The following is a 22,536-nucleotide window of genomic DNA, read 5'->3' on the forward strand; positions in this document are numbered from 1 at the left end:
TCCCCCTGCCACGCAGTGCACAACACGCACAGCTGCGCACAGCTGCCCTAAACAGTACCATCCATTTCATCTCACAAGTAGGTGTCTCCCCATGCTGGGTGTGCGGTGATCAACCCGCCGTTCGATAGGTCTGTGCCCTTAACACCTTGTCGTCTTAAACTTCACGTTCTTTGGGGCTTCCTGTTGTTTTCATCTGCTCTGCTACGTTCCTCAAGGGCAAAGGCTGTTTCTCCTGTTGAGCTCCTTGTAGAACTAAGCACAGCATAATCAAATTTGTAAAAATGTTTTGCTAAACTAACCAACTTTGAGAGCACTATTGCGCACCCACTCATTGAATATATCCAGCAAAACTGTGAAGCCGGGACCCTCCCTATTTGGAGGGAAACTAAGTTTTGAAAGATTGAACAGAGAGTAAAGTTCTCACAACTGTGGTAGTCCACTGTTCCCTTTGTTACTAAAAGTCTTAAAAATACCTAAAGCTGAACAGCAGGTTTTCTTGAATCATTACGTGTTATGTTTCCCCTGCTAATACGCAGGTAGCTAAAGCAGATTTCTATAGGACAGCTAAGGTAAAAATGGGACCATTTAACATAGGGTATCTTTGAATGAAGCCCATTATAAGTGTATTTACATATTTCAGATTTCACGGATATATTCAGAAATATTAATGCAGCATAATTGAAGTCTAATATTGCACCCTCAAGCCCAGAGTGGAAAATAAATGACTCTTTCTCCCTCCTGCCCCTTCTACACCTGTCAGAGTTAATGTTTAACCACTGGCACATTGCAAAACATTCATCCTGAAGAGCCTGATTCATAAATCTTGTTTTAAACGCTCTGGGCTTGGTTTTCAACCAAGACTAAAGCAGGCACCAAGGTAGAGGGAAATGACTTTCAAAGAGTTTTACTTTTCTCTGATTTATTTTTTATTGGGTTTAAAATGTGGTCTGACATTAGAGGGTTGTTTCAAAGGTGAGAAATGAAACCTTGAAAAAAACTGCATATATTTAGATGGGTAGGAATAAACAGAGAGGGAAGCCATACTAGGTTTTATCGCAAAATAGGAAGTTTGTGCTCTGAAAAAGAAACCCGTGTCACGGTGTGTATGTTGGTGGGGTGTAGGTCACCCCTGCATGGTTCTTACGAGCGTCTTCTCTTTATCTCCAAGGACAGCATATGAGAGGGAAGGAGTGCTTTATTCTGCTAATGAACGGTCCCACCTTTTCATGTATTTCATAGAATGTATGCTCTGTAAAGCTGGGTTTATTTAGAAGTTCAAATGGACATTTTCCTTAGTGCAGGGTCATTAAGAGCACTGGAGATGGAGTAATGAATTTGCATCATACTGAAGGGCTCTTCTGTCCTAATTTGTCTTAAGTTAAAATTATGAAGGGAGGTATTCATTTAACCCTTAAACGAAGATTTGGGTTCATTTATTTTTTTTCCTTCTCACTGCACTTTTTAAAGAAGGTGTGCGGGGTGCAATCCGGTTGTGGCACACTCGCTACCTGATGGCGGTCTGCACAAGCGAGATAGCATTCTGTCTCTAACTTTCAAACTTATTTTAATGATTAAGGATGTTTTTCCTGACAAGATCACACCTGCTGAGAAATGAAATGTGGCCTATTTTTGCCTCTAAAATGAGTACGAAACTTTGAGGAAAGGAAAAGTAGTAAAACATAGTGTTTTGAAGACTCAAGAAGGTAAAGTTAGTTTTCAGTTACCTGTGTAAGTTTTCCAGTGTGGCTGAGCCTTTGGGTCTCTGAGAAATGCTGACATTGAAATACAAGCTTTTTTGTTAACAAGGCTTATAGAAGGGACACCTGGGAGGCTCAGTTAGTTAAGTATCCAAACATTGTCTCAGGTCATGATCTCACAGTTTGTGGGTTCCAGTCCCATGTCGGGCTTGTGCTGACACCTCAGAGCCTGGAGCCTGTTTTGGATTCTGTGTCTGCCTCTCTCTCTTCCCCTCCCCCACTCTCACTCTGTCTCTAAGAAATAAACATTAAAAAAATTTTTTTTTATATAAAGTTTACAGAAAGTGAAAAACATTTCCAAATTTGTTATAACATCTGTGTATTTGATTTATTATTTGTTTGTAAGAGAATCCTACTTATGTGTGATATTTTGGACCTAGTGAGAGATGAATGAAACGCAGCACACGGAAAGTTGATCGTTTTCTCTCAAGCAGAAGTTACTGATTCATTCTACCAGCAGAGGGCTCCCTTTTTAAGCTAATAAGGAAGCAGTATGTGTTTCGCCCATCAACTTTTCAAAGACCAAAATTGAATGGGGAAAGACTCCGCTCACACTTTCAGTAATGTAATCGATCCTCTGTGGTAGAGGATTGTAGGTATTGTGAGACATTTGCAGCAGTTTTGAAATCTCTCAAAGTCAAAGCTGTTGTTACGCTTTTCAATGGGCAGTGTTCTGTGATAGACTAGTTGGACTAGTCGGTATTTTAATCTTGGAAAGTTGTGACATGAAACATCATGTAAATTCAGGCAGAATCGCTTATGAGACTGGTGTTTCTGAGGTTTCTAGCTTTAGAAAGACTATTTTTAAAAGTAGGGCAAGATTTTGCAGCTCAGGATGTAAAGGTATTCTCTGAACTAACCTGTCCCTGTGATAAGAAGGCAGGAGCTGCAAGATTCACTTAGAGACTTTTTTCTTCCCACTGGCAAGTAGGTTTTTCATGCTTTATCAGTCACATCAAAGGAAAGTCTGCGAAGCCCCTTGCCCCGGGAGCTTAGCACATTTCCCAGGTATTGCAAGTAATCCTCAACCTGGGGCCTCCCTCTGTGGACTTTATGGTTCACCCCTAGAGCTTCCTTTAGCATTCTCTGCATATGACCCTGGGCTCCCCTTCCTGTACCGAGTCGGAGGGTCTTAAAGACAGAACCGTGTTGCCTCAGAAAGAATTAGAAGGTGGTTTTTCAAACATTTAAGGAGGCTAAAAATAGAGAACAGAAAAAGTCAGTTTTGTTGTAGGTGTGAATTTTTTCACATGTGGCCTAAAATACATGAACTTAAGTTTCACTTGTTAATTTTAAGTTTATCTGGCAGAGGGAAATGAAGACAGGGCCAGTAGGTGGAGAAAAAGGAGTTTAGGACTTGACGTCAGAAGGCTAGGTTGTGGCCCTGAAGCGCTTTTGATCTTGTGCAAACCCCTTCACCCCCTGAGTGAGGATCCTGTGTGTAGCTTGAGGGATGTGCTTGACGTGGTCTTCAGATTACTTTCTGGCTTTAAAGTTAGTGGTTCTCTGATTTTACAGAGTTAAGGTTCTTGGGATATTAGTAAAGCCTTCCATCAGTGCTGATGCAAAGTGAAATTTTTCTTAGGTCAAATTTTAGTGTGGTTCATTACAGCTTTCTCCAAGGACAGAAATCCTCTGCAAAGGCATACCGGGCTCCTGGCCCTCTCTTCTGCTCCATTTAGCAGTCACATGAACTGCATGCAGACACACCTTTTAATTATTAGACAGTTCTAGGGCCAATTAAACGTGAGTTGAAATTGGCTTCGCAAAAGTAGCTTGCAGAGTGGGTTTTTTTCTGCTCTGATTTACGAGGTCGTGGAATGTATAGTTCCCATGCAGTCACAGTCGTCTTCCCTGGGATCCTCTCCTTTTTGCAAACCTGTATCCTGCCCGGAGGGTTCCTCCGGCGGGCTTTCCTCTGACACCTGCGGGGCTGTCTGTGCTGGTGTGTGGGAGGCGGTGGACGTGAGCGAGGCGCCGTGTTCTGGGCCGTTCGGAGAGGTTCAGGCCTTTACAAGCAAGGCTTTGATTCTATTTTTGCTGAACTAGCTCAGCCACTTCCTGTGTTTGGCCGCGCTTAGTGCCTCGCTTCACTGTGGCCACTTGAGCCCCGCGCGCTGCCGCAGCCGGTTAGAGAGACTATTTTAGGTCCCCTCACAATGGCCTTCTCATTTCGTTGGCGAAAATGAGCGAGTTGGGCTGGCAGTGGCCACTTGTTAGCCGATGACAACTTTGACTTTGACTTGGGTTCCCCTCCCCCACCCGAAATCCCTAGCTCAGCAAATATTTGAACCTGCCCAAGTTAATCATGAAGCCGTGATCTTTATCTGCGAGACGTGCGAGCGCCGCGGCTCTCTCCCTCCCGCGTCCGGCACCGCCGGCGTCCAGTGGCTGTGTCCATGGGGAGCGGGCGGTGAGTGGCGCTGCGGCGGCCCCGGTCCCGGCCCGACGTCCGCGGCGGAGCCGGCGGGAGCGCTGTCGCGGAGCAGGCGCCTCTGGGGCTGAGGGGAGAGCGGGGGCGTCGTTCTCCTTGTCAGAGACCCGCCTGGCCTCGGGAAACTGCAGACATGCATAACCTGCAAAGTAAGTTGTGCCTTTAACTTGCGCCCCTCGCCGCTTCCCTGCTTTTGTACTTGTGTGCCCGGTTCCCCTCCGTAGTTTGTCTTTGCGGGTGTGTGAGTGAGACCAAGTGCTGTCTGGGGAGGGCAGATAAGAGATTAGCCGAGACACTCCCCCTGTCCTCCAGGGGCACAGTGTGGGGAAAAGATGGGCTTTAGGCTGGAAAGGGGGAAGGAGGTAATTACACAGTGCTTGGCTGGAAGTTGGTGCCCGGCCAGGCTTTGGAGAGACGTGGAAAATCACCTGTCTCCCTCCCCTCCTCCCCTGGTCAGGTTTGCCACATGGGATCCAGCAGCAGGACTGGTTTGCACCAAGTGCTCCCAAAGATGTGGGGTAGTTCTCTGGGCTGTTAGCCTGTCCATAGCTGCTGGCAGGACTCCTCCTGGGGGAGGGAAAACACATTTTTATTAAAGTAAAAAAATTTTTTCTGAACCTCAGTGCAGGACATGTCCTACCACCACTGGGACCGTTTTGTGTGTGTGTGATTTTGAGTTTAGGCATAGAAAAGTGGTGTGGCAGTCAGCGGAAGGGTATGGGTTGAATCTGCCTTTCCTTATCAATGGGAAAATAGATCCAGTTAGACAGGATTCAAGCAAAAAGTGCTGAGTGAAAGGTCTTGTCTTTGCTCTACTATTTTATATGATTCTAAGTCTGATAGAGTAACAGATTTTTAGGGGGTTCTGTGTTCCTTAAATTGTCACACAAATATGTGACATAACGTAAGTACATGGATCACAAAGCCCACTATAGCTTTTTAAAATCAGCTACTATTAATGGGGGGGGGGCTTTTCCCCTTCACCTCTTCATAATAATGTATATGTAAAGAGGTGGTTTTCAATGGGAATGTACTAGAGATGGCAAGACTGTATGCAGAATGGCTGTAGAACTAAAATTAATAGGTTTATAGAGGAATTGATTTCTTTACATTAAATATTGCTAATCAGGAGTTATAGTCCCCAGGGTGAGGCTTTTTGAGATGGGAGGGGGGGAGAACCCAAAAGTGATTACATCACTTTCCCCTTGAAGCAGTTATTAGCACAAGAAGTTGGAGGATGGGTTTATCATGAGAAATAGTTTGCAAACATAACTCTACCCCTGCTCTGCCTTCTGATATATGGCCTCTTTCTTTTTGGAAGACGTAACTTACCTGGACTAATCTTGTAAGACGGTAACATTAAATGTGTGCTGATAATAGGCACATCTTCATTCCTGTTAAGGTGTTTCATTGTTATTCCCTCGTGTCTAGCGTTAACTTTAGTATGTTTGGTAGAAGGAGATTTTTCTTTAAATTGTGCTTTCTAATGTGGTACATTTGTAACAGTGTTTAAGTTCTGAGTTGTCAGTGAATTATGTGGAAATGAAATTAATATCCAGAGTTCTTGATCCCTTCTGCTTTTAATATATACAGGAGGTATTTAAGGACTGTAAAATATACCTTAAATATGCCGTTTTGATGCATGTGTAAGATTTTTAAACCAAGGCATGACCAGGCTCTCCATAAACCCAGATGCACTAGGGAAAAAAAAAAGCTCCGGGCTGCAGCATATCAGCTTTTGTCAACCTGCCAACAGCGGAGCGTACCATGCTGCAAGGAGTAATAAAAAAGGAATTAGAGAACTCCGTGCTGGAGGAGAAGAGTCAAATTAAACACCTTTTTGAAAGGATGAGCATGTATACATTTTAGTTCTATGAAATGTGGGTTCTGGGATTGTGGGATTGTGTTAAGACTGGATCTAGAAGAGAAATGATGGAGCAGGAGTGGTCTGGTGACATTTTTCTGACTTGATTGGCTGGGGTGTGTGATGTAATAGGTTACAGTGCAGCCCCTTATAGGTTTTAAAATGAATTCCAAGACACCATTACAAAGAAAGCCGGACTCTTTTCTTATAACTGAGCTCAGCCAAGGAAACTCTCGCACAAATGTACAACACTGTTTGGAATATGGAAGACCTGGATTTAGAATATGCTAAGACAGATATAAATTGTGGCACAGACTTGATGTTTTATATAGAAATGGATCCACCAGGTAATACTGCAGTATTCTTTTAGAAAGCTAGTTAATTTTGCGGATTTTGGGGGTGGGGGGAGGTTGACAACTATTGTAAACCGATCCTCTTGAGGCTTGTATTTTTTTATGAATTTGTTCTAATTTAATAAAAATGAGTTTGATCATAGCTCGGACATTAACTTGTTTGCTTGTGGGAAGCAAGTAGATCAGGCTGTCTGTGGTAAATGGTTTTTTTCTTACTTGAATAGATATGAATTGAATTCCAGTTTTTCACTAATGTCTTTTGTTAATCAAGGTCCTTTGCTGTTTAGGTTGTATTGCTGTGTATCGTTCATACTGTTCCTTTAATTAAAATGATGTGTCCTTTGTGCTACTTTCTCTTGTGACAGTGGATGGGAACAGTGGTAGTTTGCAGTGATAACACTTAGTACTTTAGAAGGCATGTAAAATGTAGCAGTGATTACAACTCAGTTGTAGGTGACCTGCAACTATTCTAAATCAAGTGCAGAGACTGCTTGCTCTTACAATGAGACACTATACTGAGAAAAGGAGTTGGCTTCCCCTTATTTAGTCTTAGTCCTTACAAAATGTTCTTGATGGACTCCTGAAATCATTTTTGCGTGAAATACTGTGCTTTAAAACTTAGGACTTAGAATTCACTTACCAACCCTAGCCTTATTTTGCATCCCAATTTTTCTTCCAGTAATAGCCCTGCTCCCCATTAAGAAATTCAGAAACCCTGCCGTCTTTTATTTATCACCAATAGGTATATGAATACTGATTTGACATTGAGGAAGAGGGATATGGGTTTTAATCAGTCTTGGCATAGAGAGCACAATATATCCAATAGAATATTAACATGAATGCTAAAGAGATTTAGGTCACAGATGAGTTTCTTAAAGTGGCTTTTGGCAGAAGAGTGCCTGAAATACTAAGATTAGAGAAACCCAATTCCTCTTAAAACATATTGCTGTAGATGAGCTTTTTTCTTATAGCAACAGCATTTGTGGAGGACAGAAACCAAATTTGTCTTTTATAATTAAATAAGAGGAAATTAAAGCCAACCCATGTGATTCCTCCTGCTCATATGTTCATGGTTTCCTATTTTAGATGGATTTGATCAGGCCTGAAACTTTAATATAACTGGAGCCTAGAAGCAGAATGCCGGGACTGTGGTTTTACTCTGAAATACACTCACATGGCCGGCCGGGTTTATTTGTTCATCTCTAAGCTGTTCTCTTTTTCACTTCCTTTTCTTTTGGATCCACACTCTGAGACATGTCTTTATTTTAAGAAAACAGTCATGTTTCATGGAGTTGTGAATTACTGCTATATTTTACAGTATTGTAAAGAAACTTAGTTCTCATTGCAACCTTCAACCGTAGTTGGGATTGCAAACAACTTTGTTTCTATTTAATCTACAGCATTGCCTCCTAAACCACCCAAACCCACTACTGTAGCCAACAACGGTATGAATAACAATATGTCCTTACAAGATGCTGAATGGTACTGGGGAGATATCTCAAGGTAAGGCTGCAAAAACTCTGGAGTTTTCACTCGAGACAGAGTTCTGGTTTTAGAGAAAGAAACGCACCAGCTTGCTGCGTTCCATTTTTAGGATAGCCTCCAACATAAGCATGAAGCATAGTTGGTTGTCTTCCAGAGAAGACCAGAGAAGTCCCTGAGCGCTGGGGAGCCGTGGGTGCTGGATGCCACAGGAAATTAAATACTCGAGAAGTTTCATTATTGACAGAGAGGTCAGGAAAGCACCAGGCTGAAGTGGCATACTGCCTTAAGGGGGGTCCAGAGTCACCTTCTGTTCGGCAGAACTGTAAGAATTAATGTTAGTATCTTGTCCAGATGAAAAAGGCATCTTTATTTGTAGCATTTTTTTTTTTTTTTTTTTTTAAGGGAAGTAAGGAGTCCTTTTTGGGATCATGATTTTCTGAATACATTGGCTGGAGTGATTAGTGTGTTTGGACCACAGAGAGACCAGTATTGAAAGCGGGTATTTTCTTTAAGCTCCCAGTTTGTAAAGAGATGAAATTTGTTACATTTCTATATAAATAATCAGAAACTGCAGTCAGTCAGTGTCGATCTGTAGGGGCAAGGGGACAGGGGAGCTCTGCCTACTTGGTGCTTAGTAACTCTAATAGTGAGCCTGTGTCTCTTTCATTTCAGGGAAGAAGTGAATGAGAAACTTCGAGATACAGCTGATGGGACCTTTTTGGTACGAGACGCATCTACTAAAATGCATGGGGATTATACTCTTACACTAAGGTGAGTCCAGGAACGTAGCCGTGATTGAGGTAGGGAGGTAGACGTTAGAACACATTTCTAAAGAAGAGTGTCACGTTATTTTTATCGTCATGTATTGTAATGCTCTTTATTTTATTTACAGGAAAGGAGGAAATAACAAGTTAATCAAAATATTTCACCGAGATGGGAAATATGGCTTCTCTGACCCACTGACCTTCAACTCTGTGGTTGAACTAATAAACCACTACAGGAATGAGTCCCTCGCTCAGTATAATCCCAAACTGGACGTGAAATTGCTTTATCCAGTATCCAAATACCAACAGGTACGCAACACTGAAATGTTCACGTGGCAATATTTAAACAAGATACTTAGAAAACATTGTGGAGCAGGTGAATTGCATGTAGTACAGTTTTAAGAACCTTACACCTGTGATCACAAAATTACAGTTTGAGAATGGCCAGAAAATGGACTACATAGCTGATCTACTCAAGTTCCTTCTCTTCCCATCTCTAATTCTTCCAGGATCAGGTTGTCAAAGAAGATAATATTGAAGCTGTAGGGAAAAAATTACATGAATATAACACTCAATTTCAAGAAAAAAGCCGGGAATATGATAGGTTATATGAAGATTATACCCGTACTTCCCAGGTGAGTTTTTTTGCCAAAATTAAATGAAAATCTCAGAACTCTTAGTAACTGGAATCTAACCCGTTTCAAAAAAAAGAAAGTTGAGCTCATCTGGTGGGGGGCACGATTATGTGTTTGTGAATCATTGTTACATATTCATAGCATCTCTAAACCTTTTAAACGAAGCTTCGACGTGTCAGAACGAGAAGGTCTCATGGTAATTGAAGAGGTCGCTGGGAGTTTTAAGTGGATTTGACCTAACGATTCCCAAGTTCCACAAACTTGTCTGTCCTCCAAAATGGAGGTTTCACTTTTCTATACCCTGACATTAAAAAAAAAAACAAACAAACAAAACCCAGTAGAGGCTCCCCTTACTGCCGTGTTTTCCTGGAGAGTTAATCTTCTCCAGGCTGTGATGGATCAAGGACCACCGGACGCAGTAGAAGGCAACGTGAATTCCTTCAATTGCTGATAAAGGGGAATGGCTTTTAAAATGAAAACTAGAGGAAATTGTGAGGCGGTCTGCTTTCATAGACTGGGAAAATTCCCAAAGGAAATGTGTGCTTCTGTGATACTATTTTAATGGGTTTTATGAATTAGAGGCCTTCCTTGCTAGACAGGAATACCATCGAATGTCTCGGCAGTGTCTCACAATAACAGATCATCTATTCTGTGAAAAGGTATGACACTGTCCTATAAAACATTGTGTTGTAGGAAATCCAGATGAAAAGAACAGCTATTGAAGCATTTAATGAAACCATAAAAATATTTGAAGAACAGTGCCAAAGCCAAGAACGGTACAGCAAAGAATACATAGAAAAATTTAAACGTGAAGGCAATGAGAAAGAAATACAAAGGTTGGTGTGAACCACGAGGGTCATCCCTGTGCTCAGCATAATAACCCAAAGTCTCCTGCTTCCTGTGCTTTGAATACTTCTTCTTACAAAACATTCTTTCTGACTTTCCCTAAACTGTGGGAAACCCACACGGTCAGGCAGCTCATGACCGGTGCCTTTCTCTTGCCTATAGGATTATGCATAATTATGAAAAGTTGAAGTCTCGCATCAGCGAAATTGTGGACAGTCGAAGACGACTGGAGGAAGACCTGAAGAAGCAGGCAGCTGAGTATCGGGAGATTGACAAACGCATGAACAGCATTAAACCAGACCTCATTCAGCTGAGAAAGACAAGAGACCAATACTTGATGTAAGTCCTCCAGGCGAAACCCTGGGAACGAATGACTGGTAGTTGCAAAAATCAAGGCTCCATTATTAATGCATTTTCCTTGTATAACTGTCTTCCAGGTGGTTGACTCAGAAAGGTGTTCGGCAAAAGAAGCTGAACGAGTGGCTGGGCAACGAAAACACTGAAGAGTAAGTTCTCACCGCAGGCGGGAGGCGGCACAGGGGCTTCTTCCTGTTAGGACTGGTGACGTGCTGTGTTTGCAGACCAAGGGAGGGATTTTTACTGAGTTTGGAACATCTTCTGTAAAGAAAGTTTAGTGAAGGAGGGTGCCCAGCTCGTTTTTACCCACTCTGCCTTAAAGTCAGTGCCTCTGTGTCTATAAGGAAGGCCCTGAGCCTCTGAAAATTCCCAGTGTGTTCTTGGAACAGGCGGGAGGGAAAAAAAAGGACACAGTTCTCTTCAGTGTGTCTCTAAGGCTTAAGTCTGTGTTTGAATTATCTGAAAATTGGCACTCCTCCTAGTCCATCGGTTTCCTGATCGGAACTGGACAGACAGGATCGTTGGAGACCTTCCTCTCTGCCCAGCTGCCTCCATGTAGTTCCTGACATACAACGAGGAAGAGTCTTCCCTCTAGGGGCTCTTTGTCCAGGGAGGTCACAGTGAAGGCGGAGCAGGTGCAGGCCACCGAAGCCGCTGGCAGCGGCCCTGCAGGGGCTTGGTGGGAGAGGTGGCACATGAGAGGGCCCTCCCCGGCGCTCCGTTTGTAACCCCGCTCTCCTACCTCCGTAGCCAATATTCGCTGGTGGAGGACGATGAGGACTTGCCGCACCACGACGAGAAGACCTGGAACGTTGGCAGCAGCAATAGAAACAAGGCTGAAAACCTGCTCCGGGGGAAGCGAGACGGCACCTTCCTGGTCCGGGAGAGCAGTAAACAGGGCTGCTACGCCTGCTCCGTGGTGTGCGTATCTCTGGCAGCTCTTCCTCCTGTCCGCAGACAAAGATGTAATATTTTTCAAGTGTAGGCAGAAGCACAGAAACCTGCTGTAGCGTTTAGAGACTGGGGTTTGGGGCCCAGTGCACCTGCTACGTACTTAATCAGGAGACGTCTTACTCTCTTCATCTTTACAATGGAAATAGCAACACTTGGTTTATTTTGTTGTACTCCCCAAGGCTAATACCATTAGAATATGAGGGGAGTCATGCAGGAGCACCAGGTACAGGGCCGGACAGCCAGAGAGGTGTCACTGGCCCTGAGATCAGGGCACCCCAGAGCAGGCCTGTTATATGGCCTGTTTTCCTTTTACTTCCCAAGTGTTTGGAGAATACTGTGAACCCTAAGGTTTGCATCACAGTGATTTCAGAGAAGTGAGAATCCTCTAGGAAGGAAAGATTCTGAATGCTCTCCCTCCATTTAAGCAGAGAAATACCCCTACAGCAGAGGGGAGAGAGAATTTAGGATAAATCCAAGGAGAGCAGCTGGGCTGCGAGGACCCGCTTCGGGCCTGTGCACCTGCTCGGGCAGCAGTGCCGACAGCAACCTGCAAGCCGCCTCGGCACACGCGCCGTGTTAAAGCCGAGAGCACAGTGGCTCAGTGAGGCCGAGTCAGCAGCCTGCGCCCATAGCTGCCCAGGGAGCGTTCCCTTCCTGGAGAAAGGCCCGCAGAGGGTCCCTTTTCTGAAAAACCCTTGTTGAGTCAGGCTGTTCTCCCTCCTCTCCAGGGTGGATGGCGAAGTGAAGCACTGTGTCATCAACAAGACGGCGACTGGCTACGGCTTTGCCGAGCCCTACAACCTGTACAGCTCCCTGAAGGAGCTGGTGCTGCATTACCAGCACACGTCCCTCGTGCAGCACAACGACTCCCTCAACGTCACACTAGCCTACCCGGTATACGCACAGCAGAGGCGATGAAGCACTTGTCCTCTGATCCTTCTCCTGGAGCTCAACCACCCCGAGGCCTCTGGAAAGCACAGGGCTCCTCTCCAGCCTGACCTGTCCCTGAGCTGAGGAAACCGCAGCCATCTGCCTTCGATGGGACTCGAGCTTTCGACAAAAAAGTAGAGGGGAAGACACGCAGCCTAGCACTGTGCGAGGACCATACGCTTCTGGAGTCCTTGTCCTTTTTAAATTTTTTTTTTTTTTTTGGTTTAATTTAAAGCCACAAGGACACACACCACAAAGAGAATAAGAAATGCAAAAATCTCTGCGTGCAGGGACAAAGAGGCCTTTAACCATGGTGCTTGTTAATGCTTTCTGAAGCTTTACCAGCTCAAAGTTGGGACCTTGTAGACCAGAGGGTGGATGGGCTCGAGAGCCGTGGCCGGGGGACGCTCCAGCCGGGCTCCTGCAGCCTCGGTGTGAGCTGTGCACGGGGGACCCAGACACATCGCACTGTGGATTATTTCATTTTCTAACGGATGAACGGTATGTAGCAGAAAGGCACTTCGACTCACCAGAGACGTTTTGCGAGGACGCCCGCTCACATACTTGCGGAGGAGATTCAGGTGTAGCGGAGTTGTCAGACAGTGTTTCGTGTAGACTTTAAAAGACAAAAACCACCCCACCAACAGAACAGTGGAGCTTGGAAAAACCAGACTTTCAGAGGACATTCATTCTATAAAATATGTACATAACCATGGATGACTAACTATCCAATAGATGGATTTGTATCAATACCAAATAGCTTCTGTTTTGTTTTCCTGAAGACTAAATTCACAGTGCTATGCAATTCTTAATTTTCATTGTTATCTCAGTTTTAAATGTACTTTCAGAATAAGCTTCCCCCACCCCACTTTTTGTTGCCTGAAAATATTATGGTCCCTAACTTTTTGTTAATATTCATTTTGTGATTTCTTTTTTTAAAAGAAGAAATGTGTACAGGATGCCAGTAAAAAAAAAAAACAAAAAGAAAAATGGCTTCAGAATTAAAACTGAATTATTTTACAGTTTTTTCTTGTACAGAGTACTTGGCTGTTAGCCCAAGGTTAAAAAGTTCCTAACAGATTTTTCTGGACTAAATGTTTTGTTGGGCAGTGCCTGATAAGCTTCAAAGCTGCTTTATTCAATAAAAAAAGAGAAAGATATATGAATATGACAAAGTATCGCTGAGTTCAACAATGTTTCAAAACTCTTAAAATACGGTACCGGGTAATGTGTGCTTCGTTAGGAATCGTGAACTTCTTGAAGCGAGGCGGGGGGGGCGGGCCAGGGTGGTTGCCCTTTCTCATGATTACAGAGAAATGAGTAACTTCTCCTTCACTCTCTTCCCACTTGATCTGCACATAATTACACATTAATTCCAAGTACAGACCTACTGGGACGCTAACACCACGGAGCAGGTCAGGGCGCCTTTGGGGCAGTGTCCGCCTTTGTTCGGAATGATCACTGCATTTAGACCATGTGTCTCTTCCAACATTAGACTACTCCTGACCACCAGAAAACATTCCCTTTAGGAAAAGCATGATCTGAAAAAATATTTTCGATCCACCCATTTGTTATCTTCCCAGCTTTCCATTCAGTTGAGATCATAGAGCAAACAAACGGGATCCTCACCGTTCCTGAGGTGTGGAGCTCCTGAACATCATGGCCGCTTCGGGAATCCTGGCCGTGCTTCTCATTCATTCATCAGAGTCCTAGTGTGTCACACTGTGGGGGAAGGAAGAGGTTTGAGAGTGGTGGTTCCAGTTCTGGGTCTCTCTCCCTGGCTGACATACGCAGAATCTACTCTGTTCCTTGGCAGCTGTCTTGCTGTCGGGCAGCGCAGGAGGGGCGGGCCCTCCCAGATACGTCCAGAGGGGGTCTCAAAACCACGGTTCTCCTTTCCCAGGAGTGCCTCAGCCACGGCTTGCTCTCTGACCCTGGGGAGGGTTTTTCTGTTTTGGCTTTCCACGTTGCTCCTTTTAAAACTCCTCCTGCAATAAATCAGTCTAGCCACTGACTCCACCAACTGTAAAATGTATTTTTTTCTTCTTTACGTGATGCTATTCATTCTCAAGAGCAATAGTCAGTCTCACGGCCAGACCGTCAGCCCTCACACTTGACCGTACTGATCTGACCGCCTCCCTCTCATCACACAGCTGAGCATCCCCCTGGTTGTGGTCTGTCAGCGTCCACTTTAAAACCCTTCTCCTTCACATGGAAGTCTGACGACTAAGTAATAGTGGTTTATAAACCAGCATTTTGTGGGGGGTTGATAGCACATCCATGAATGCTGTTAGGTATGGTTTTCATTTACTATCTGAACTACAAGCTCTAAGATGGAATGCTTCATTAAAAGACAGTTTTGTTAATGTTTCTGGCTCAACACTCGCAAGACGGCACGGTAGTTAGGCACCTGCCTTGTTTGCATTTCACAAAACAAATGCGATGGGAGGTTTCTCTGAACAGCAAAGGCAGGATTCATCGCTCCCTATTAAGGTGTAACTCACTAGGTCTCTGATGTTACCCCTCTGCCAAATGCCTTTTCAGTTGCGTGTAGCATGCCCACTGCATTCGTCCAGATAGATGTTTGACCAGAAGGGCTCTGGGTTCAGTCAGACAGTCTTCTAATAACACTGAGTGGCTCCTGCGTATGAATGGATACAGCAGAGGCACTCCTGATAACATGCTTTTCTGCATGCACTGCTTCTCCCCACCCAGTGTAACATCCTCAAGATAAAAGCCAGATGCTAAGCTAGCTGCAGAGAGGCTGGATAGGGCTGTACAAGTGGGAGCACTGGGCCCTGATACTACACACAGAAGAAAAATCAGAACCGCGTGAAAAGGCAAAAAGCATGTGTTTGCAACATCTGACAAGTTCACGGCCCTTGATATATGTATATATGTATATGTGCATGGACTGTTTCCAGTACACCTTTCAGCCAGAACAGATCCACAGTCGTTGAGTTCAAGTACATAACAAGCAAATGTCTAGTACAATTCTTGTGTATGTGTGTGGGTGGAGTTCCCCCCACCTTTGAAGTTGCTTTGTTTGGTCTCAAAAAGGTGAAAACTGTTTGCAAGTCAAGTGAGAAGTTCATAATTCTTTGGCTTTTTTTCTGCTTTTCAACGTGACTCTTTTGGGGGAGCTGGTCTGGATGACTCGCTTAACTTGGAAATCCTCCGTTTTTGGTGTGTTGAGTCAAATGTGTTTATGTGAGCTGTCACTGTGGGGAATCAATTGCTTTGTCATATAGCTGGTTATGAACTAGTGACGTGTTTGGGAGTCCTACTGATGTTCCTTAATGGGAGAAAACTCTGCTGGTTTTAACACCTGTGCTTTGGCTATGCATGGTACACAGTCGGAACACAGACCCTGAAATCGGACTTCAGGGCCTTTTAAGGAAGGGGCAGTTTAAAGCACAATGCCTCACATGGGACAAAGTTTGAAAATACCAAATTCTTATTTTTTAAAAATCTAGTTGTATAAACTATTAGTATTACGAGTAGCAAAGGAACAGAATTGGGTTCATTGGAAACACTATTCCGCTTAAGGTTAACCTTGTCACCATGAGATAGCATTAGCTGCTCAGGATGCTGCTATTAAAAAAAAAAAAAATTTTAAAAAAAAGCAAAACAAAAAAACTCATTTATATGTGTGTATTTTTTAAAGCTACGATCTGTTCAATGTTTTTACAAATCTGTTTATATGACATTGTTAAAATAAAGTTGGTCTTTTGACGAGAGGGAGGAGGTCATGGTCAGTTGTAATTTTGCCTTTACAAGGCAACGGGGGTGGGGGGTGGGGGGAGTGTGCCTCCTTGACATTTTGTTCAAGCTATAGATTCAGTGGAGCTCTGTCTTGTTGTTTTAAGTTGCTTTGACGCATTGTATTAGGTCTTCAAACAGAATAAAGGTTGTTTTGAAACTGAAGTTATGGTTTGAGGTTTCAGTGATCACCTACAAAGTATTTCTAAAATTGCTCTCTTGCTCTTCTGATTAACCAATGTCACTGCTGTTCCCGGAGTTCCCCACCTCAGTTTTCATTCTATCATCGCATTCTCTCCTTTGTGTAAAGTGAGGAAGACACTCTATCCCAGGAGTGGTGCCTTACTGTTGTTGGCATAATTTCACCATAATCGCAAGGATGAAAAGAAGATAACCTCGAGGTGATGCGAGATCATTGCAAAGCATGTTCTTGCTATAATGGCCACGGTCCCCAAGTTCTTTCTCTTGTCCACCATCCATCCAACTTTCAGAACCGTTCTCTACAAACCACTTTCTTAGGGCTGCCGTTTGTCTCTATTCTACGGCCTGCATATAGTGAACACCCACAGTACAGGGATGGCATGAGGCACTGCAACATGCCTAAGCGTGACAAAGGCTGTGACATGGGGCTTAGAGAGGGAGCGAAACTACACTCCGGCCTGAGGTTTCTCTTTGTAACATCTAGTGAATGTGTACAAACCCTTCTTAATCTGCAATGACTTTCCTATTTGTTTTTATTGCTGAGTGAATTTACAGTGAGGCTACTTTGCATTATACGGCACTCATTCACCATGTAGGCACAGCAAGGATCCCGGCATGGAGACATGGTCTAGTAATGGAAATGAGAAGGACACACAAATACAGTTACGGCAAAGATTACTGACAGAGTATGACAGGAACTCAAATTCCCTTCCTGCTTTTTCCCCTGCTCAGCTCCAGATCCCAGAGAACTATATATAGGCCCAGGGTCTTTTGTCATGTGGCTTCTGGGTCCTGAGTCTTTACGTGGCACTAACTCTCGCCAGACAAACCCTCTGTCCAAGGTTGGAGCATCCTGGGCATTGGCTTCTGAACTGTAGCATCAGTGCCTCCCACCATTTTTAGTCTGGCCCAAGAGGTGGTAGCCCCTTTCTGCTGTTGCTCATCCTCAGGTTTCCCTCACCCCCACATGTTTGCTTTCTGAGCCCTTCCACCACCTGAGTAACCAATTCTCTTTGTTCATTTGTTTCTAGAACAGCTAGAATTTTTCCCCTAACTCATCTTTCATTGATAAACTATGTAAGTTCCATTCAACACTTCATATGCATTATCTGCTATAACCCTTTCACAATTATGAGTTTGAAGACAATCTCTTCATTCTATAATCAGAAACTGAAATAGAGACGTTAAATGATTTCCTCTGATCATGCAACAATTAGAGCACAGAATGGAACACTAAGTGGTGTGACTCAAGCCAAAGCTATTCACCCCTATGCCGTGACAGCCTTCCGATGGGAAATGCTAGGAAGTTCCAAGAAAAGTTTCCCGGTCACTCTTCCTGATGAGGAGCTGAAGATGTGGGTCTCCACTGGTGGACACCGCACAAATGACCAAAAAAGGAATGGCAGGAAATGGCATACGTTTGCTTTAGACCAGGGCCTCCTGACCAAAAGCATTAGCGTCAGCACTATTTGGACACCTGTCCCAAGTGCAAATTCGAGATTCTCATCCTCCCAACTACTAACGCAGAGTAGGCCCAGCAACCTTTTCCCACAAGTTCCCTGATTTAAAAAAAATTGTTTTTCAATGTTTATTTTTCAGAGACAGAGAAAGACAGAGTGTGAGCAGGGGAGGGGCAGAGAGAGGAGGAGACACAGAATCCGAACCAGGCTCCAGGCTCTGAGCTGCCAGCACAGAGCCCCACATGGACCTTGAACGCACAAACCTTGAGAAGATGACCTGAGCCAAAGTCGAGTGCTTACCCGATTGAGCCACCCAGGCATCCCAGTTCTGATTTAATGCATACTAAAGTTTGACAATCACTAGAATCACCAACCACCTGATTGGTAAAATAGCACTACCAGTATTTACATTAGAAGCCACTACTACAGAGTGAAAGAAATATATTTTACTTTATGATATAATTTACATTCATTGCATAGAGTCTATACAGAAAATAAACTGATTTTCAGTTTAGGAGATCTAGCCTTGCTTAGTTCTGTCTTTAACCAGCTGTGGGAACTTGGCCAAGTCAGTTCACCTGTCTAGGCCTGTAACTCCTTATCTGTAGAAGGAAGTTGTGAATCTAAATATGCTCCAGAAGGAGTCCCAGAGACGGTGATGTGAGTTAGTAGACTGAATGAGACGACTCGATCCCCTACATTTCCATTTACAGTTTGGCCACAGTGATAACCCACAACATAAATGGTCACCACAGACCCCTGCAGTTGAGTGAAAACTAGTCCCTCATGTTGTCAGTGACCAGAGCCAAGAATGCATTAGCAAAATTAGGGGCCACTGACCTGATGTCTTAAGGTTACAGTTCAAGTGAGTCAAAGTGGGAGGTCAAGTTCTCAGTAATGTGAAGGTGAGGGTACTGGGAAATGACACTCAGTATCTATCCAAAGCATAAGGCGCTGAGTCAGAGAACGTGGCCTACCGTATCCTCTGGGATGTGGCAAGTGTATGGTCATTTTATAACAGACACCACATCACACATTAAGAGGTTTTTTTTCTTAACTTCCCCCTTAAAGTCTGCCTAAAAATCAGAATCTTCTAAAGACTTACATGTAAGCCTGGAAACCATGAAACATCTAGAAGAAAACAGGAAAAAAGCTGCCTGACATGGGTCTTGGCAGTAATTTTTTGGATAGGACACCTAACATGCAAGCAACGAAGTGAAAAATAAATGCGGGACTACATCAAAGTCAAGAGCTTCCTCACAGCAAAGGAAACTATCAACAGAGTGAAAAGATGATCTCTGGAATATGAGAAAAGATTTGCAATCTATGTATCTGATAATGAATGGATTCATGTTCAAAATATATAAAGAACTCATAAAACTCAATAGCAAGAAGAACCCAAAAACTGCAATTTAAAGATAGGCAGAGGACCTGAATGGAAATTTTTCCTAAGAAGATAAACAAATGGCGGAAGGCACATGAAAAGGTGGTCAGTGTCACCAATCATTAGGGAAAAAAGTCAAAACTACAATGAGATTACCATTCTAACAGATGTGAAGTGCTATTATCAGCAAGTGACATAACCAGGATGGCGACATAGGTCATTTCTGACTTTGCTTCCCCTCACAAGAACAACTAACAACTATTCATGAACAAAACGGCACCGAAAGAATCCTAGAGCACTCAAGCATTCCCATGTACCACAGAGGACAGGAGAGACTGCGTTACCAGGTAAGAGGAACAGCCACCTGCTGACCACAGTGCCCTTCCCCTAGGCCAGTGCCACAGTGTGCCAAGAGCTCACCCCTGAGCCTACAATTCCTCCAGTGGGAAAAGAGAGCCCAGGGGTAAGTAACATCCAGCCCCACAGCATTTGAGATCTTGAGAGCTGCTATTCTGGTTCTGTCCCACAGGGATCACAGGGGATTCTGCAGGACTAAACCCCTGGGAATTGAATGATAACAGAGAAAGGGGGAGGGGATTCCATCAATTAGCACTTGGATGTTGGCAGACTAAATTTCTACCTGTAGAGCCTAAGTAGTCATTCCCACCTGGGGGTGTAGTCTGACTAGGGTACTTGATGGGGTGCAAGTCTGCCTGATTAAGGGACTCGAACAAGAGGTTTTGCCAGCTTTGAAGTCTGGTCTGCCTATGCCCAGGCAGAAAGGCCGAGTCATAGACCCAGCCACTACAGAGCGCGGTCCTCGACCCCACCTGAAAGGAAGAGCTGATGAGAACACCTGGAGGCTGTATAATCCAGCATCACTCAAGCCAGGAGATAGGAAAGTTAAAGGGATCGCCCTCAGAGCAAAGTCAGTGTTGTGACTGGGAACTAGGGGCATCGTTCAACTTAAGTCAAGGCTGCAAAGAGCCTTAGTGGCCTAGTACCTCCTCCCACGGCACTAGGCAGGAAAGCTAATTTATACACCATCTCTCTGATGCATACAGTCTTCAGCCCCTTCCTGTCCAGATGACCTTACCAAAACACACTGGGAACTGCATAGTTCATCCAAACGCCTTGTTTACTTGGACTTAGACAGCACAACTCATGGCTTTTCATGTCTGCAGAACACCACCAGGGCCCCACCTGACCAAGGTGTTCAGTGTACACACATGCCTAATTTGGATCTCCAAACAGTGAGCCAAGCAGGCCGAGGGACCCATCCTCTTGCTCTGCCAGGGCAGGGAAACCAATTCACAGCCCCACCAGCTACTGGGTGTAGTACCCAATCCAACTGTAGAGTAAGCCTGACCAGAAAACCCAGACAACTCTGGAGCCCTTCCTATAGCCTAACTTGGGCACGGAACCAAAACAGCAGTCCTATACAACTGTTCTCAGTGTCATACCATTCCTCCCACTCCCCCTGATGACCTCGGAGCTTGAACAGTTGCCTCGCCCTGAAATAGACCCTAATACCAGGCCCCATCTGCCCAAGAACATTACGAGCAGCCATGTCTCAGAACCCAAACTGAACTGACTAGTGAAAAACGTCTTTGCTGAAGGGAACCAGCAAACTCCGGAAGAGGAAACCACTCACTCAAATGCACAGATACAAATGTAAGAAATCAAAGATCATCAAAAAGCAGGTAAATATGATCCCCCCCCCAAAGGAGACTAATAAAGCTCTAATAAATGACCCTAAAGAAATGGAGATCTACGAACTGTCAAAGAAGAAGAAATTTAATGAATTACAAGAATGCATAGACAACTGAATGAAATTAAGAAAATTACGCATGAACAATGTGAGAAATTCAACAAAGAAATAGAAACCCTCAAAAAAAAACCCAACAGAAATCCTACAGTGAAAAAATCTGATAACTCAACTGAAGAATTCAACAAAGAGCTTCAAAAGCAGACCCAACTATGAAGAAATAATCAGCAATCTGAAATGTTAGGCATTTGAAATTAACCGGTCAGAGGAGCAAAGAGAAAAAGGAACCAAGAAGGGTAAATAAAACCTATAGAACTCCTAAAAACAAAGAAGTGTTACTCTCATGGGAATTCCAGAGGGACAGGGCAAGGGAAAAGGGGGATATTTAAAAGAATAATAGCTGAAAATTTCCCCCAAATGAGAAGAGAAATAAAACATTCAGATGGAAGAAGCAAAAGTGCCACAAAAGTGCCACAAAAATCTGAAGCCAAATAGGGCTACATTAAGATACATTATAATTAGATTGTCAAAAGTCAAAGAGAACTAATTTTAAAAGCAGCAAGAGAAAACAAAGAAGTTAACTATAAGGAAAATCCCATTAAGTTGATCAGGATTTTTCTAAACATATGAAGACATACTCAAAATGTTGAAAGGAAAAACCTGCCAACCAAGAAGACTATACCTAGCAAAGCTGTCCCTTAGAAGTGGAGGAGGGACAAAGACTTTCCTAAACGAAAGCTGAGGGAATTCATCACCAGTAGACTGGCCTTACAGGAAATACTAGAGGCACCTGGGTGGTCAGTCAGTTAAGCACTTTGTGAGAGCAAGCCCCACATCAGGCTCTGAGCTCTAAGTACAGATTCAAAGGCTGCTTCAGATTCTGTGTCTCCCTGTCTCTCTGCCCCTGCTGAGCACTTGACCTCTTGCTCTCTTAAAAATAAACATTTAAAAAATGCTAAAGGAGTTTTTTGGTGGAAATGAAAGGATGCTACTTAACACCTTAAAAGTCTAAGAAAGCAGTGTAAAACACACTGGTAATGGTAAAAACATAGTCAAAGTCAGACTCCATAATATGGTAATGGCTGTATATAAATCACTTACAATTCAAATTTAAATGTTAAAAAACAAATACAATAAAGTAACCCTAAGTATAAAAATCTGTTATTAGTTACATAAAATTTTTAAAAAATGTAAACTGTCATATCAATAACCTAAAATGTAAGGGAAAGAAGAAATTTACAGGATAAAGCTTAGAGATTCTATTGAAGTGTTATTTTTTAAAAGGCAGTGTTCATTTTAAGATATTTTGTGTAAACCTCAAATAACTTGGGAAAAACCTGTAATTATTTCACTCCCTGGGAAGATGGCAGAGTAGGAAGATCCTATGGTCACCTCATCCCATGGATACAAGTATAACACCCACATCAGTGTAAATAACCCAGGGGAAAAAAGTGGACATGGGCAGAACAGACTCACCACAGCTAAATGTAGAGAAGAGGCCAAATTGAAGTGGGTTGAAAGGGCAGAGACATCATCGGGAGCTAAAAAGACCTATGGGACTGTGCACAGGAGGAAAGGGCGT

The 22,536-nt window shown here is 43.6% G+C and overlaps 1 protein-coding gene across 4 annotated transcripts in view; it reads left to right on the forward strand.

Annotated features, from left to right (window-relative positions):
- PIK3R1 (phosphoinositide-3-kinase regulatory subunit 1) overlaps window positions 1-16,306 on the forward strand; it is an 84,957-nt gene extending 68,651 nt beyond the window's left edge. The window contains exons 1-10 of one of the 4 annotated variants that reach the window (XM_029942375.1): window positions 2,085-4,340; window positions 7,809-7,911; window positions 8,566-8,664; window positions 8,786-8,966; window positions 9,167-9,292; window positions 9,986-10,128; window positions 10,301-10,477; window positions 10,576-10,644; window positions 11,246-11,416; window positions 12,178-16,306. In XM_029942375.1, the coding sequence (XP_029798235.1) occupies window positions 4,325-4,340; window positions 7,809-7,911; window positions 8,566-8,664; window positions 8,786-8,966; window positions 9,167-9,292; window positions 9,986-10,128; window positions 10,301-10,477; window positions 10,576-10,644; window positions 11,246-11,416; window positions 12,178-12,367 (1,275 nt within the window). In that variant the 5' untranslated portion in view covers window positions 2,085-4,324 and the 3' untranslated portion in view covers window positions 12,368-16,306. Of the gene's footprint in view, window positions 1-2,084; window positions 4,341-4,906; window positions 6,403-7,808; window positions 7,912-8,565; window positions 8,665-8,785; window positions 8,967-9,166; window positions 9,293-9,985; window positions 10,129-10,300; window positions 10,478-10,575; window positions 10,645-11,245; window positions 11,417-12,177 lie in introns of those variants that run through there. The other 3 variants (XM_029942374.1, XM_029942372.1, XM_029942376.1) reach the window with 3 other exon arrangements.
- Window positions 16,307-22,536: the final 6,230 nt, after the last annotated feature.

Source organism: Suricata suricatta, chromosome 6 (genome assembly GCF_006229205.1).
Source record: "Suricata suricatta isolate VVHF042 chromosome 6, meerkat_22Aug2017_6uvM2_HiC, whole genome shotgun sequence".
NCBI lineage: Eukaryota > Metazoa > Chordata > Mammalia > Carnivora > Herpestidae > Suricata > Suricata suricatta.